At 39.7% G+C, this 15,140-nt stretch overlaps 2 protein-coding genes across 4 annotated transcripts in view; one reads left to right on the forward strand and one right to left on the reverse strand.

Moving 5' to 3' along the window:
* CSMD1 (CUB and Sushi multiple domains 1) overlaps positions 1-15,140 on the forward strand; it is a 1,994,958-nt gene that overhangs the window by 747,784 nt on the left and 1,232,034 nt on the right. The window lies entirely within an intron of this gene.
* LOC127049741 (uncharacterized) lies at positions 3,733-5,672 on the reverse strand. Its single transcript, XM_050950993.1, has 2 exons — positions 5,104-5,672; positions 3,733-4,290 (listed from the first exon to the last, which is right to left on the reverse strand). The coding sequence occupies exons 1-2, from the start codon at positions 5,351-5,353 to the stop codon at positions 3,782-3,784; spliced, it is 759 nt and encodes a 252-aa protein (XP_050806950.1). The 5' UTR covers positions 5,354-5,672; the 3' UTR covers positions 3,733-3,781.

Raw genomic sequence — 15,140 nt, forward strand, 5'->3', positions numbered from 1 at the left:
GTGAAAAATGGGTGGGATGCAGAAAGGTAAGAAAAGTCTGAGATATTTCCTTCAATGAGTGGGATTTGTCCCAACCTCATAGAACAGGGTGTTCTGAACCCAGTATCCAAAGAACTCCTGATTTCTATTGGAAGCAGGATCATCAGCTTGGAGGCCCTGTCCATCTGTGTCCTCTACATTTCAGTTGCACTGAGCTCAGTTCCAATATACATCCAAAGGCATGAATAGAGCCACAATTAGGAGATGGGATTAAAGATATTTTAAATAAATAAGAGGGCTGTATACAAGCCTATACTGCCATTGAATCATATTTTTTGATTATCACAATCCTAAAAGATATTATGCAACTCTATCAATGAATAGAAGGTAACCAGAACAACCAGGTCTTCTTTGTTGTGGCTTTGTCATTGTCTTGCTGTGTGACTTTGGGCAACACACTTCCCTTCTCTTAGTTTTGGTTTACTCATATGTAAAATGCTACAAGGGTGTTGTGAGGCTTAATTAATGGATACTTGTAAAACACAGTGAATGTTTTGGGATGAAAGGTGCTGCAGAATACAACTGTGCTTCAATAATTTCCACAATTATCATCTTTCCTGCAGTTTTCAATTATATGTTTCAAAGCAACAAGAATCTCCTATCTGTGTTCAGGCTCATTCAAAGGAAACCTATACACATACTGAACCTTCCATTGAACTGGAAAAAGATAACTAATCCAAGGCTGGCCACTGTAAAGATTCTTAGAGGTGAAAAGAGTCTGTTTTATGGCTTTACAGGCAGCAACCAGCTCCCCCTATTAATAGTTTCAAAATGTTTCAAGCACTTTTAAATATACTGTTAGTTTCTGTGTTTTAAAGAAAACAAGTAATAGACTCTAGAGGAGTTGAATGCATTTTATTGGTCATAGAGCAGTAGCTAAAACAGGTAGTTCAGTTTGTTCATTTTAATAAACAAGAATTTGGTATTACTTATATTGATAAATCAATTGATTTTTAAATTAGTATTATTATGCCAAGATTTTTGTATTACTATGTAGAAAGGTAACCACTTTTTTACAAGATCCCTAGAATTTCAAGTATGTTGGAAGGGACAAAATACATTAGTCTGAAGCTAGCTGCATGCTTTCCTTGTTAAATTCTTGTCGATGGCAAGTTGGCCCCATATCAGTCCATCTGCAAGGACATACTCCAGATGCCTTTGAGAGGGAAACACATAATAGTACTAGTCCTCTTTTCCTTCCCTCTTTTTGTCCCCTTCATCTTGTGTGTATTATTCTTTTTTAAAGAGTATTTGTAGTTTATAAAGTGCTTTCCTTGGTCATTTTTACCCTATCTCTTAAAAAATAAGGCTATTACATCACCCTTTTGGAAACAAGAGTAGCTTCTGTTGATCTGTAAAGTAAAGATTTTCAGAAGTGATGGACGTGAGCCCTAAATCTCTTATCTGAAGTGCTGTTGTAACTGTGTTGCTCCCAGGATATGAGAGTGAGACAGGATGGGTGACATAATTTTTTTTTTATTGAACCAGCTTCTGTTAGTAAAAGAGACAAACTTTCCAGCTATATGGAACTCTGTTGGTAAAAGAGACAAACTTTCAAGCTACATGGAACTCTTCTTCTGTATGTCTGTGGTGCTCAAAACCAACAGAAGTTGGTTTAATAAAAGATATTACCTCATTCACCTTGTTTCTACCCTCCATTCACTTATTCACTCTCTTAGAAGCTAGGTCTCCCATCTTCAAGCCTTAGTCATAAGAAAACGTCCTCCATTTGACTTTGATCCTAGATTAATGTAATTGTAATGCATTCAGCTCTTATACATAAGACCTGTTCAAATCTAAAGATATTTATACCCCCTGAATATTTAACTGCTCTTCTATTTGAGTTAAGCATTAAAAAAAAAGGGTCAGATTCTATCTGAGGCCTTGGCTACACTTGCAGGTGTACAGCATTGGGAGTTACAGCTGTCTTCGTACAGCTGTGTAGGAAAAGTGCTGCAGTGTGGCCACACTGACAGCTACCAGCACTGCAGTGTGGCCACATTTGCAGCATGTGCAGCGCTGTTGGGAGTGGTGCATTATGGGCAGTTATCCCACAGAGCACCTCGTCCCATTTTGGTGCCATAGGTTGTAGGAAGGGGGTGGAGGGTGCGTGTCATTCTGCTTCCTGTCCCAACGCCTCTTGATGTATTGCTTCACATCCCAGTAATCCCTGTTTTTCCATCCACGTTTGGCGCCATCTTGACTCTCTCAACGGTTTCTGTGCAGCACGATTTCCGTGGGAAATGGAGCCCGAACTGCTGAGGAGTATGCTGATGAGTCTCGCCAGTACATCACGTTTGGAAGTTGAGCTATTCCTTATGATCCAAAGTGATGAGGAGTCTGACGATGATAGCGACTTGCCTGACGCGTACGACACGAAATTGCTGCTGGCATTCACGGAAATGCTCAGCACCATGAAACGCTGCTTTTGGGCTCAGGAAACAAGCACTGAATGGTGGGATCACATCGTCATGGAAGTCTGGGATGATGAGCAGTGGCTGCAGAACTTTCGGATGAGAAAAGCCACTTTCATGGAACTGTGTGCTGAGCTCACCCCCACCCTGAGGCACAAGGATACGAGATTGAGAGCTGCCCTGCCAGTGGAGAAGCGGGTGGCTATTGCAGTCTGGAAGCTGGCAACTCCAGGCAGCTACCAATCTGTCGGGAACCAGTTTGGAGTGGGAAAGTCAACCGTTGGGATCGTTTTGATGCACCTTTGGAGGGCCATTAATCACATCCTGCTAAGAAGAACCGTGACTCTGGGGAACGTGCAGGACATTGTGGATGGCTTTGCACAAATGGGTTTCCCTAACTGTGGAGGGGCGATAGATGGGACACATATTCCTATTCTGGCACCACCCCACCTAGCATCCGAGTACGTTAATTGGGAGGGGTATTTCTCTATGGTTCTCCAGGCGCTTGTGGATCACCATGGGCGTTTCATTGACATTAACACAGGCTGGCCTGGAAGGGTGCATGATGCACGCATCTTTCGGAACACTGGCCTGTTCAGGAAGCTGCAGGCAGGAACTTTTTTTCCCCAGACTGGAAGATCGCAGTAGGGGACGTTGAAATGCCCATTGTGATCCTTGGAGATCCCGCTTACCCGTGCCTTGGCTCATGAAACCATATACAGGGAAGCTTGACAGGAGAAAGGAACAGTTCAACTACAGGCTGAGCCGGTGCCGAATGACTATGGAGTGTGCTTTTGGCCGTTTAAAAGGGCGCTGGAGATCTCTGTATGGGAAGCTAGACTTGGGGGAAAGCAGCATCCCTGTGGTTATATCTGCATGCTGTACCCTCCATAATATTTGTGAAGGGAAGGATAGAACATTCAGTCAGGCATGGACTTCTGAGGTTCAACACCTGGAAGCTGAATTTGCACAGCCAGAGAGCAGGGCTACTAGAGAGGCCCAGCACAGGGCTTCAAGGATTAGGGATGCCTTGAGGGAGGAATTTGAGGCTGAAAACCAACAGTAATGTTTGGTGCCTTGCATGGGAGTGAAGTGAGGTGGTTACAATGTTAGTAGGAATCTGTTTTTCCTAAGCTGATTTGCAGTGTCTGGTTCTTTCCTGAGCTAAGGTATATTTTTGCTTTCTGCAATAATAAAGACTGTTTTCAAAGCCAAGAATTCATTTATTGAAAAGAAAATAACTTTATTGACAGCCACACAACATTTTGGGAACCTAAAAGGGCAGGGGGGGTGCGGTGGGGAACTGTACAGTCACTGGTTTGAATATGTCATGTCTGGAGTGCTGTGCAATGACTGCTGCACTTCAGAATGCCTATACTGCATGGTGATGGGGGTTGAGTGCAGAGGGTAAGGGTCGTAGTTCTCAGGGCTGGTTGGTGAACGTACAGGTGTTGGAGGCAGCTGGTGGTGGTGGTAAGAACCTGGATGCTGGGGAAGGGGGTTTGGAGCTGACATTGGGGCACAAGTGAAAGAGCTTTGGCACGGGGGAGGGGGTTGGCATGGTAGTGCTCTGCCTGAATGTCTACGAGCACCTGGATAGAGTCTGCTTGCCTTGCCAGGATGCTTATCAGCTGCTTTGTGCTTTTCTTCCTGGCCGCTGCGTTTCTCTGGTGGATCCTGCTTTCCTTTTCCTTCCAGTCCTGCAGTTTTTGATTCTCTCTGGCAGAGTGATCCATAACTGCTTGCAGCAGGTCGTCTTTGCTTTTTCGTGGCTTCTTCCGGAGGTTTTGGAGTCTTTCAGCTGTTGATAATACGGGCATCCGAGAAGTCAAGGTTCCTTGCAGAAAGGCAAAAATGGCAACAGTTAACAGAGGCAGCATTGTTTATATCTCAGACAGTTTATATCTCAGACAGTTATTCCCACACAGTGAAGGAGTTTACCGTCTTCACAATAGCATAATTTTCCCATGCCAAAGAGAGTGCACATAACCAAAGGAGCCCCGAAATGGTGAGTAAGGGGGACTGATGGATTGTTTCTGGTCTGTACTGGGGTTTTTGTGCATTGGGGAAAGCAAACAGCTGCAGGGGACACCCACACTGAACAGTCTCCCAACATTTTCAACATGAGTTGATGCTGCAAGATGTCTCGCTGCTGCAGATCACCTGGGAAGAGGGAATGATTGCTTCTGGGCTGTACTGGGGTTTCTGTGCATTGGGGAAAGCAAACAGCTGCAGGGGGCACCTACACTGAACAGTCTCCCAACATTTCAACAGGAGTTGATCCTGCAAGATATCTCGCTACTGCGGGTCACCAGGGAAGAGCGGGAGGGACTTCTACAGCAATGCGGATTCCGCCCTAGCCCCTATGCAGCTTGCCTGTGTGCAGCAATGGCCCCCCCACCCTTCGCGGCACAGTGACGTGGACGTGTTAGCCTGACTTGGATAAGGACCACAGTGGCTCTCCCAATAAACTTGCGCAAGCGCATTGCCCACGCTCTGGCTGAAACTTTTGAAGAGATTACCGACGCCAATTACCTCGACGTGATGGACCACATCAATGGGCTATTCCACATCTAGGCATGCATGCATGCAGCTCTAACCCTCTCTCCTCTCCCGAAACATTTCCATCCTGAAAATACAAGCCGCTTACCGGGAACCCGCTCCTCTGCTTGTCCTTCACCAAATACCGGCTGCTGCGACTGGCTACCTTCCTCCTGGCTTGAGAAGAGCTCCTGGCTGCATGCTTCCTGGGACTCCGGGGTGTCTCCCCCCATCCCAGTACCCTCACTCTCGGTTTCCTCCTCCCCCCACCTTCCTCCTCCTCCTCTGCTTCCCCCCCCACTCTGAAGTGTCCATCGTGGTCCTCGGATTGGCGGTGGGGTCACCCCCAAGTATCGCATCCAGCTCTTTGTAAAAACGGCAGGTCATGGGTGCAGCACCAGAGCGGCAGTTTCCCTCACAGGCTTTGCAATAGGCACTCCGCAGCTCCTTCACTTTAACCCTGCACTGCAGCGCGTCCCGGTCATGGCCTCTTTCCATCATATCCCTTGATATCTGCCCATAGGTATTGTAATTCCTACGGCTGGAGCGCAGCTGGGACTGCACAGCTTCCTCCCCCCAAACACTGATGAGGTCCAGCAATTCGCCATTGCTCCAAGCTGGGGCTCATTTGGCACGTGGAGACATGGTCACCTGGAAAGATTCACTGATTGCACTCCACACCTGGCTGAGCAAACAGGAAGGGGATTTTTAAAATTCCCGGGGCATTTAAAGGGCTGGTCACCTGAGGCCGGGGCAGTAGAGTGTGAACTGATGAGCAGAGTGGCTGAACAGGCATTCTGGGATACTTCCGAATACCTCTGGAGGCCAATAACAGCGCTTTTGGTGGCCACACTGACAGAGCAGCGCTGCATCACCAGTGCTGCAGTTGTTATTCCTCAGGTAGAGGTAGAGTACAGCCAGCGCTGTATCCAGGGAGATACAGCTCTGGATGTGCCTTGCCAAGTGTGGACGCTGTGTTAGTTGCAGCACTGTAAAGTCACCACCAGCGCTGCAACTCTCTAGTGTAGCCAAGCCCTCAGTGAGAAAAGGTTAAATCCAGACTAACTCAGTTGACTCCTCCTATTTCTCTTTTGAATGTCCTGGACTTTTAAAAGTCCTTGCAAATTTGTATTATATGAAAGTTATTCACAATCTATACACCACTCTAGTTTGTTTAAGCTGATTGGAAAATAGAACAGCAAGATCTACTGTGTGCTCTCCTGAATTCTAAAATATAGGTTGAGCAGAGAAACTGAAAAAAGTCTCCTACTTATCATATGTGGAAAATATGTTACTACTCAAACCTCTGAGATGACTGATTCAATTTCCATCAAACTTGATTTGCTCCATAGATGTAAATGAGATCGACAGAACATGACAAATTTGAAGAACATTTGTTCTGTTTTTGGAATACATGTAAACAGAATTTCTAGGACAAGTGTTCTTTATTTTTCATGTTCAGAAGTAAAATAATAGCTAATTAGATTTTGATGAAAATCCCCTTCTACTTCAAAAATTCCTCTGAGGAGAGACAAGGTATGACAAATTTTACCCCTAAGGGAATTTATTTAAGAAAGTTATGAACAACTGCAAAAGATGTGCTATGATGGCATTTGCATTTTAAACTGAATCATAGTAATTACTACCTCTCTGACTATGATAAATATTCTTTAGTTTAAAATAAAACAAATCACTTACTGTAAATATTCAATTTTGAATATGTAGGTGGAACTCAGCAGCAGCTATAAGATTTGTTACCCTACAGCAGCAGCTATAAGATTTGTTACCCTACGCAATCTGAAATTAGTCTGGTCTTCAAGCCCACAGATTCTAAATATTTTGTATCTAGATTTCACTGCCCTAAGAGACTGTCTGTATGTTAAAGTTGGATTTGCAGTCAAGAACTACTGTCTCTCTCTTTTTATCTCCCTTGATATATTGAAATCAGTTTGTACTTCATACAGCATAAGACAGAAATAATTAAACTATTATTAAAATGTGTAATATTAAGACAACTTGAGATATGTCAGTTATTTCTTTTTTTTAATTATTTGAAGGATTACCTGCATCAATCAATGCCACTCTGAAAAGTATGTCTAGATTTCAAATAGCACTCTGTGTGTGTGTGTGTGTGTGTGTGTGTGTTTAATTTGCATATAAATACTAACATTTGAAACACCTCAGTCAAAAAACCTTACTCTATCAAACATATTGTTTCCAGAAGTTGACATTCCATCCAACTGATGCTAAATGTCAGTCATAAGAACACTGCAAAGCTATAATTATATTTGTAATGGATCTTTTCAAAGTGGTTGTTTCCATTTGCTTTAGTAGTGTTAATACTAGGTTATTTGTCAAGCGATTATAACCAAAGAATAGGGAAACTTCAGTAAAATGCATCTATTGTGTTTGTTCCAATGTAACAAGGCAGCAATAGGTTGGAGAAGCATGTCTATTTTGCATGCAATATTTGGTTCTTTTTTGGATTCCTGCCAGTTTGTGACCTTATATACAGTTATAGAATACTTTCATTTTAATTTATTTTTAGCTGTCTGGAAAAATGATGATACAGCACATAACTAAATTCACTTCATCACCCACTAATATTAGCAAATGTTCATATTAGAAACTGCATAATCATTGTAAATAACTTATAGAGTATAACTATGGCTACAATCAGTTTATCATTATTATGGAACTTGGCTTAAGCCTCTTCTGCATAAACCTAGTGATTGACATATGTAATATAATCTTACTCTGTGACATGGCTGACCACTGGGAATATTTTTAGCCTCAGCCATCCAATTAAGTGTAAGATATCTGGGACCAAAATCAGCCACTATTCTCTCCCCCTCATTTGGAATTAACTACAGCATTGCTAAAAAAGCCATTTGAACAAAATACTTTCTGCCTTATAAAAATGGTAATTAACTGTCTGAAAATGTTGCTAAAAGTAGACACTATCTGTAGCAGCTCTTCCATTAGTTTGTGAATTTAATTAATAACAGGAAAGATTAAGCCACTTGGAAGGAAAGTGGCCTAGTAATTATATATAGGCAACAATTTTAACCTACAGAAGATGATTCTCTTGCCTAGGCCTCTGCTGTTTGGCTGAACATGAATGTCGTAACCTCAATTGACTGTTACTGTCAAGGTGCCCTATTGAACAGAGCAGATAGAGTTAGCGTACTCCTGGGGACATAAAGCCATTGTTCAGCATCAGAAATGGGAGATAGACTCAGAGCTGTTAGTAAATGAAATGCTTCTATAAAGATGGCTAATTTATATATATATATATATATATATATATATATATATATATATATATATATATATATATATATATAAAACTTTTGTTAATTTAGTGCTTATCTTGAATTATTATGATTTCATGCACCATTATCCTTTTTTACATTTGTTTAAATATACGGATATCTGCTAGCACATGGTGTTTCAATCCTTAGGGGAATGCTTATGACTGGCGTTATTCTTGTTCTCTGCTCTATAAATCTTTGACTGTATCAGCTGAGAAAAGTTTAATGTTCTAATTTACAAATGAATAAAACCAGATTGTTATTTCCACTGGTGTTCAGTTTATTTATGTAAAATACAATATGCCAAGATGTGTCCAGTGGGAATGATGTTAGCAAGGGATGTATGTCCAGGAAAAGTAGAATTACACAATATTGCTTTAATTGAAATATGAATAAACGTTCAGTCCTGGATGAACTCTTGTTGAATAAAATCATACTTTGGGGTTTGAAAGGATTACTGGATCAGGCTTTAAATTTAGTATAATCTCTTTCTCTTCTCTCTCCCTCCATCACACACACACACACACACACACACACACACACACACACACACACACACACACACACACACACACACACACACACACACACACACACACACACACACACACACACACACTAACAGGGTTTGTTCTCGACTACATCAATGGTGCTTGAGGCTGTTAATATGATTCACGCAAAACATCTTTAAAGTGATACACATTCAGCTGCTAGCAGTACTAAAAATAATTTCATACAGCCAGGCTTGAGGCAGCCAGAGATCATATATAAGGAGATAAGAAAGGAAGACAAGGCTGAAGGGAATATGAAGACAGAAAGAGTTGGTTAAAAAACAATAAAGGATGAGGAAGAAGGAAAGAAACAACCTTAAAGGGAAGGAGAAGCAAAGACGAAAGAAATTCAGCCTTCAAGGCTCTTGAAGGACTATGGGAAAGGAGGGGGAAATTAAACAAAGTGTATGGGCAGACAAAGGAACCCAGCTATTGAATATGGGACGGGAAAGGAATAGTGGGTCAAAGTCGAAGGCAGGAACTGTGATATGATTGACCTGATAGATTCATGGATTCAGAAATTCCAGTGCCAGAAGGGATCATTGTAATAATCTAGTCTGACCTCATATATAATCCAGGCCATAGAACTTCCCCAAAATCATTCCTAGAGCACATATTTTAGGGAAAAAAACCATCCAATCTTGATTCAAAAATGGTCAGTGGTGGAGAATCTACCATGATCCTTGGTAAATTGTTCCAATGGTTACTTACTCTCACTGAGAAAAAAATAAACCTTATTTTCAGTCTGAATTTGTCCGGCTTCAGTTTCCAGTCTGAATTTGTCCAACTGCAGCTTCCAGCCTTTGGATCATGTTATACCTTTGAGGGGTTCCCAGGGTGAAGGCTACTTATGTCCTCCCCCATCTTCCTGCATAATTGCCAGCCACAATCTGGCCAATTGTTATACACTTTAAGATCTCTAAGGTATTTATATTCATGGCATCACATAGAGAAGTTAGACAAAAAAAACCCTCTTGCTGGAAGGTTGCAATGTAACACTATTTTTAGTCTTAGAATCCAGAAAAATAACACACAGTAACCAAAATTAGAGCTAGATAAATCAGGCTACTCCAAAGGCAGAGAAGCGCATTGCCTTGTTCTAGGATGGTTCTTTCTAGACTTGCTCTGATCTTATGCTTTCCTACAGAGCCTCCTAGCCTGCAGCCAGGACCAGGCAATGCTCCATCTTAAAATGATAACTTATATCTCCAGCATATTTCTCAATAGACCCCATGGGAAAGAAATCCAGACTCTAGAAAGGTCTATGGGCATTTTGCTTTTGGAGACTATTTTACCCGTGTTTTTTCAGAAGGTTACTCCTTCACTGAAGATAAAGGGAGAGCTACCCTAATTTGAGCCCTTTGTGTGTGTTGCATAGGAATCAGACACAAACAGCAACAAAATTCTTAAAGCAGTGCTGATTTTTTATTGTGTGTCTGGTTCAATAAGTGCACTAACATGCAAGGATTAAATTAATGGGGTTCATTTTTTCCTGTCCTCTGTATTTAGTCTTGTTTTTCTCCTTTCTGTTGTGCTGAAATGCAAAGGAAGAAAGAGTTGTTGCTTTTGCAGGAATCATTGCATTATAATAAGTGTTAATTAAAATCCATCTCCATAAAATCTAACATCACTGGACGATGTTTATTTTAGGGGGAAAGTTTGGACAACATTCCCATTCTTTTCTGTTATTAGAAAAATATGTTGGTTTTTATTCTCTATTCAGGTAAAATAATTTATTCTAGAAAGCAGGAAGGAAATTGTGTGTCAGAGAATCATTCAACTAAATTAACTGTGATTGACAGACAGTAGTCAATAAACATCACAAGGGAGTTTAAAAAGTCTGCTGTTTGAGAAGTGTATATCAAAGTAAAGACATGGATTCAGAATTTTTTCTCTAATTTATTAATTACAAATAGAAGTTTCCCCAAATAAATAATGGATGCATAATCCAGTGATTGAGTCATGTCCTTCCTGACAAAAGTACTGAACTGTAAATTTAGAGAAACTTCATTTCATACACAGATATATTCTACTTGACAAAAAGAGGTTGGTCTGTTTCTGCTCAGTGTCTTATTCAAGGTGCGGTTGGAGAAAAACAGAATCAGTAGTTATGTCATAGGGCTTACCTCTTTTTTTGTTTTTTTGTGAGTCAGCCACAGCAAAGTAAGTCAACTACAGCATCTGAGACTGTCTGATTCCACCCAAGGCAGGACAGCCTATCCAAACAGCAGCCGATATGGCACTAAATAAAAAAAAGACATCAATTCAGTAGCGTACAAAATTGATGGGACTATCCATGTGCTAAAAGATAATCAGGTGATTAAATATCTTATTGAATCAGGGACTAAAATAGCAGATAGTATTAAGACATAAATAAGTTAAGGTTGTAAAAGAAGAGTATGTTTTTTATAGTTTGAGTATCAAACTGTAGTTACTGGTTTAAGCTGATTATGAATAATTGACCACATGACACCTGGTAATATCAGCCGATTTTGCAGATAATGTTGTGCTTCCACAAATTAGTAATTTTCCCGGAACATGTAGTATATTAATGATCCAGTACCATTGTCCAATCAATATCTTTCCACTTTCTTCTGCCCCCTATGCTTAGGACTTTATCCCTCCTCTGTTTTCCAAATAACTTTCCTCTCTTCAGTGAGATCCCTCCTAAATCATAGTTCTCCTATCAAGTCCTTAAAGGCTAAGTCACCAAATCTAGTGCATCCATTTAAAAACAAAAAACATGCTGGGCTGCTTGAAGGTTTGATCATGTATGTTTGGACTGTCTGTTGCATAATTTAGGCCTCAGTCCTGCAATGGATACCATGCAGGTGGATCTCTGCCACCATGTGGAGCTCACAACAGGATCAGGATGCAAGGATATAAGATCTTTGCATCACAGACAGTGCTGTCTTCTGACTCTGAGCACACTGTTAATCCTCAATAAACAATAACAAAAAGGCAGTCACTGAATAATCAAACAGTTCTTCAAAAGTTTCCAGAGCTTTTAATATGTGGCTTGGAGAGAAAGTCTACACGCTTGGTATTCGCTGCAGTAGATGATTATGGGACAGTGAGACAGCTATGATGGCTCTATGGGTGGCTTAGTTATTCTTCATTTTATTTTCAATATCAAGTCTTGATAATCATAGGAAATACACTGATTTTCAGAGAATGGTATCTATATTTAACTACTACTTTATCACGACTAATAGTAAATTAAGAGTTAATTTATAAACTTTTTTTTTCTGGAAATATAAATAATTTGGAGGCAGTCTCATAGACTACAAGGCCAGAAGGGACCATAGTGATCATCTAGTCTGATCTCCTGTATACAAGCCATAGAACTTCCCAAAAGATTTCATAGAGCATATGTTTTAGTGAAAAAAATACAATCTTGATTTAAAAATTACACTCACTGTTATAAATTTATGCCTTATTTCATGTCTCAATTTATCTAGCTTCAACTTCCACCCATCGGATCATGTTCTACCTTTCTCTGTTAGATGGAAGAACCCATTATTATATATTTGTTCCCCAACAAGATATGTTTAGACTTTAATAACATCATTCCTTAATCTTCTCTTTGTTAAACTAAATAGATTAAGCTCCTTTAGCCTATCACTATAAGGCTTGTTTTCTAATCCTTTAAACATTCTCATAGCTCTTCTCTGAATCCTCTCCAATTTATCAACATCCTTCATGAATTGTAGGCATCGGAACTGGATTCAGTATTCCAGAAATGGTTGTACCAGTGCCAAATACAGAGGTAAAATAACTTATCTACTCCTAATTGATATACCCTATTAATGCATGCCAGGATTGCATTATTTCTTTTGGCCAGAGCATCACAGTGGAAGCTCATGTTCATCTGATTATTCACCATGACCCACACATCTTTTTTCAGAGTGTCTGCTTCCCAGGATAGAGGTGCCCATCCTATAAATATGGCCTTTGCTCCTAGATATATATATTTATAGTTAGCCATATTAAAACACATATTGTCTGTTTGCTCCCAGTTTACCAAGTGATTCAGATCATTCTGAATCAGTGACCTGTCCTCTTCCTTATTTATCACTCTCCCAGTTTTTGTGACATCTGCAAACTTCATCAGTGATGATTTTACATTTTTTTCTAGGTCATTGATAAAAATGTTAAATAGGGCCAAGAACCAATCCCTGCGGGACACTAATGGAAAAATGCCAGCTTGATAACAATTCCTCTTTTACAATCACTAACCTATCAGCCTTTAATCCATTTAATATATGCTATGTTAATTTTACATCATTCTAGTATTTTAATCTAAATGTCCTCTGGTTCCAAGTCAAACTCTTTAGAGAAGTCTAAGTATATTACGTCAGTACTATTACCTTTATCAACCCAAACTTGTAATCTCATCAGGGAAAGATATCAAGTTAGTCTGACATTATCTATTTTCCATACATACATGTTGATTTGCATTGTTTACATTACCTTCTTTAATTCTTTATTAATTGAGTCCTGTGTAAGATACTCCATTATCTTGCCCAGGGTTGATTTTAGGCTGATAGACCAATAATTACCTCGGTCATTCTATTTACCCTTTTTAAATATTGAAACAACATTAGCTTTCTTCCAATCTTCTGGAACTTCCCCAGTGCTCTAAGACTTACTGAAAATCAACATTAATAGTCCTCCAGCCAGCTCTTCTAAAACGCTTGGATGCAAGTTATCTGGACCTGCTGATTTAAAAATATGTAATGTAGTAGCTCCTGTTTAACGTCCTCCAGAGACTCTAGTGGAATGGAAAGAATATTATCACTATATGATGAGATTATATCATTTGTTTGTCTCTCAGATATAGAACAGAAATATTTATTGAGCTTTTCTGCACTATTAATGATAATTCTACCATTTCCATCTAGTAATACACCAATACAAATAGCATTTAGGGCTAGTTAGACAGGCAGAACTGTGGGGTCTCAATGCATGAAAAAGGCAATGGTGTAGGGAGAAGGGGTTTAGGGTTACTAGGAACTGTGGACCTTTTCGGAAAGGAGGCCCCTATACAGGAAGGATGGGCTCCACCTAAGCCAAAATGGAACCAGATTGCTGGCATGTAAAATTCAAAAGCTTATAGAGGGGTTTTTAAACTAAGGGCTGAAGGAAAGCCAACAGATAGAGAAGAGTACATGGTTCAGACACAGACATCTCTTAGGGGAGGATCTATTAACAGGGATTGTCTATATCCTAGTAAGGAGGACAGGGTAGAAATTGATAAAGCACAGGTAGGAACTGAAGAGAAACAGTCAAATGAAAAAAAGTCCCATTCAAAATTATATCACATAATGGCACACAGCTAAATAGTGATACATTTTATAAGTGCTTGTATAAAAAAGGTTGAAGTCTAAATACTAACATAGGTGAAACTGAGTCCCTGGTATTAAATGAGGATATTGATATAATAGGCATTACAGAAACTTGGTGTAGCAATGATCATCCGTGTAATCATCAGTGTTAATAACAGGGTATCAAATATGTAGGAATGACAGAATAAGTGGGGGAATTACACTATATATGAAAGAAGGCATAAAGTCAAATATAACAAAAATCTTAAATGAATCAAACTGTACGATAGAATCTCAATGGGTAGAAAATCCATGCTTGAATAATAATAAGATGGCTGTAGGAATATACTACCCACCATGTGATGGCAATTGTGAAATGTTCCAGGAAATTAGAGAGACTAAGAAGTAGAAAACTCAATAATAATAATCCCCATATTGATCGAATATATGTCACCTCAGGACAGTATGCATAGATAAAGTTTCTAGATATCATAGATATAAAGAATTACAAAGGTAATTACAAAACTCGGTAACAAAATAGCATCTGAAATTCAATGTTGATAAAGTATATTAGAAAACATAATCCCAACTATACATACAAAATGATGGAGTCTAAATTAGCTGTTACCACTCAAGAAAGATCTTGGAGTCATCATGGATAGTTCTCTGAAAACATCTGCTCAATGTGAAACAGCAGCCAAAAAGCTAACAATGTTAAGAACCATTAAGAAAGGGTTAGATTTAACAAGACAGAAAATATCATAATGCCACTATATAAATCCATAGTATGCCAACACCTTGAATACTGCATGCTGTTCTAGTTGCCCCATCTTAAAAAAAAATATATTAGAATTGGAAAAGGTACAGATAAGGACAACAAGAATGATTAAGAGTGTGGAACTTTTCAGACTGGGACTTTTCAACATGGAAAAGAGATAACTAAGGGGGGATATG

Source organism: Gopherus flavomarginatus, chromosome 4 (assembly GCF_025201925.1).
Source record: "Gopherus flavomarginatus isolate rGopFla2 chromosome 4, rGopFla2.mat.asm, whole genome shotgun sequence".
Lineage (NCBI taxonomy): Eukaryota > Metazoa > Chordata > Testudines > Testudinidae > Gopherus > Gopherus flavomarginatus.

Bases quoted from the DNA above. Each gene is read 5' to 3' on its own strand.
- LOC127049741 (XM_050950993.1), bottom strand. From the start codon at position 5,353: ATGCGATACTTGGGGGTGACCCCACCGCCAATCCGAGGACCACGATGG. The intron at 4,291-5,103 runs GTAAGCGGCTTG...CCTTTCTGCAAG, and splicing joins AGCAGAGGAGCGGGTTCCCG to GAACCTTGACTTCTCGGATG.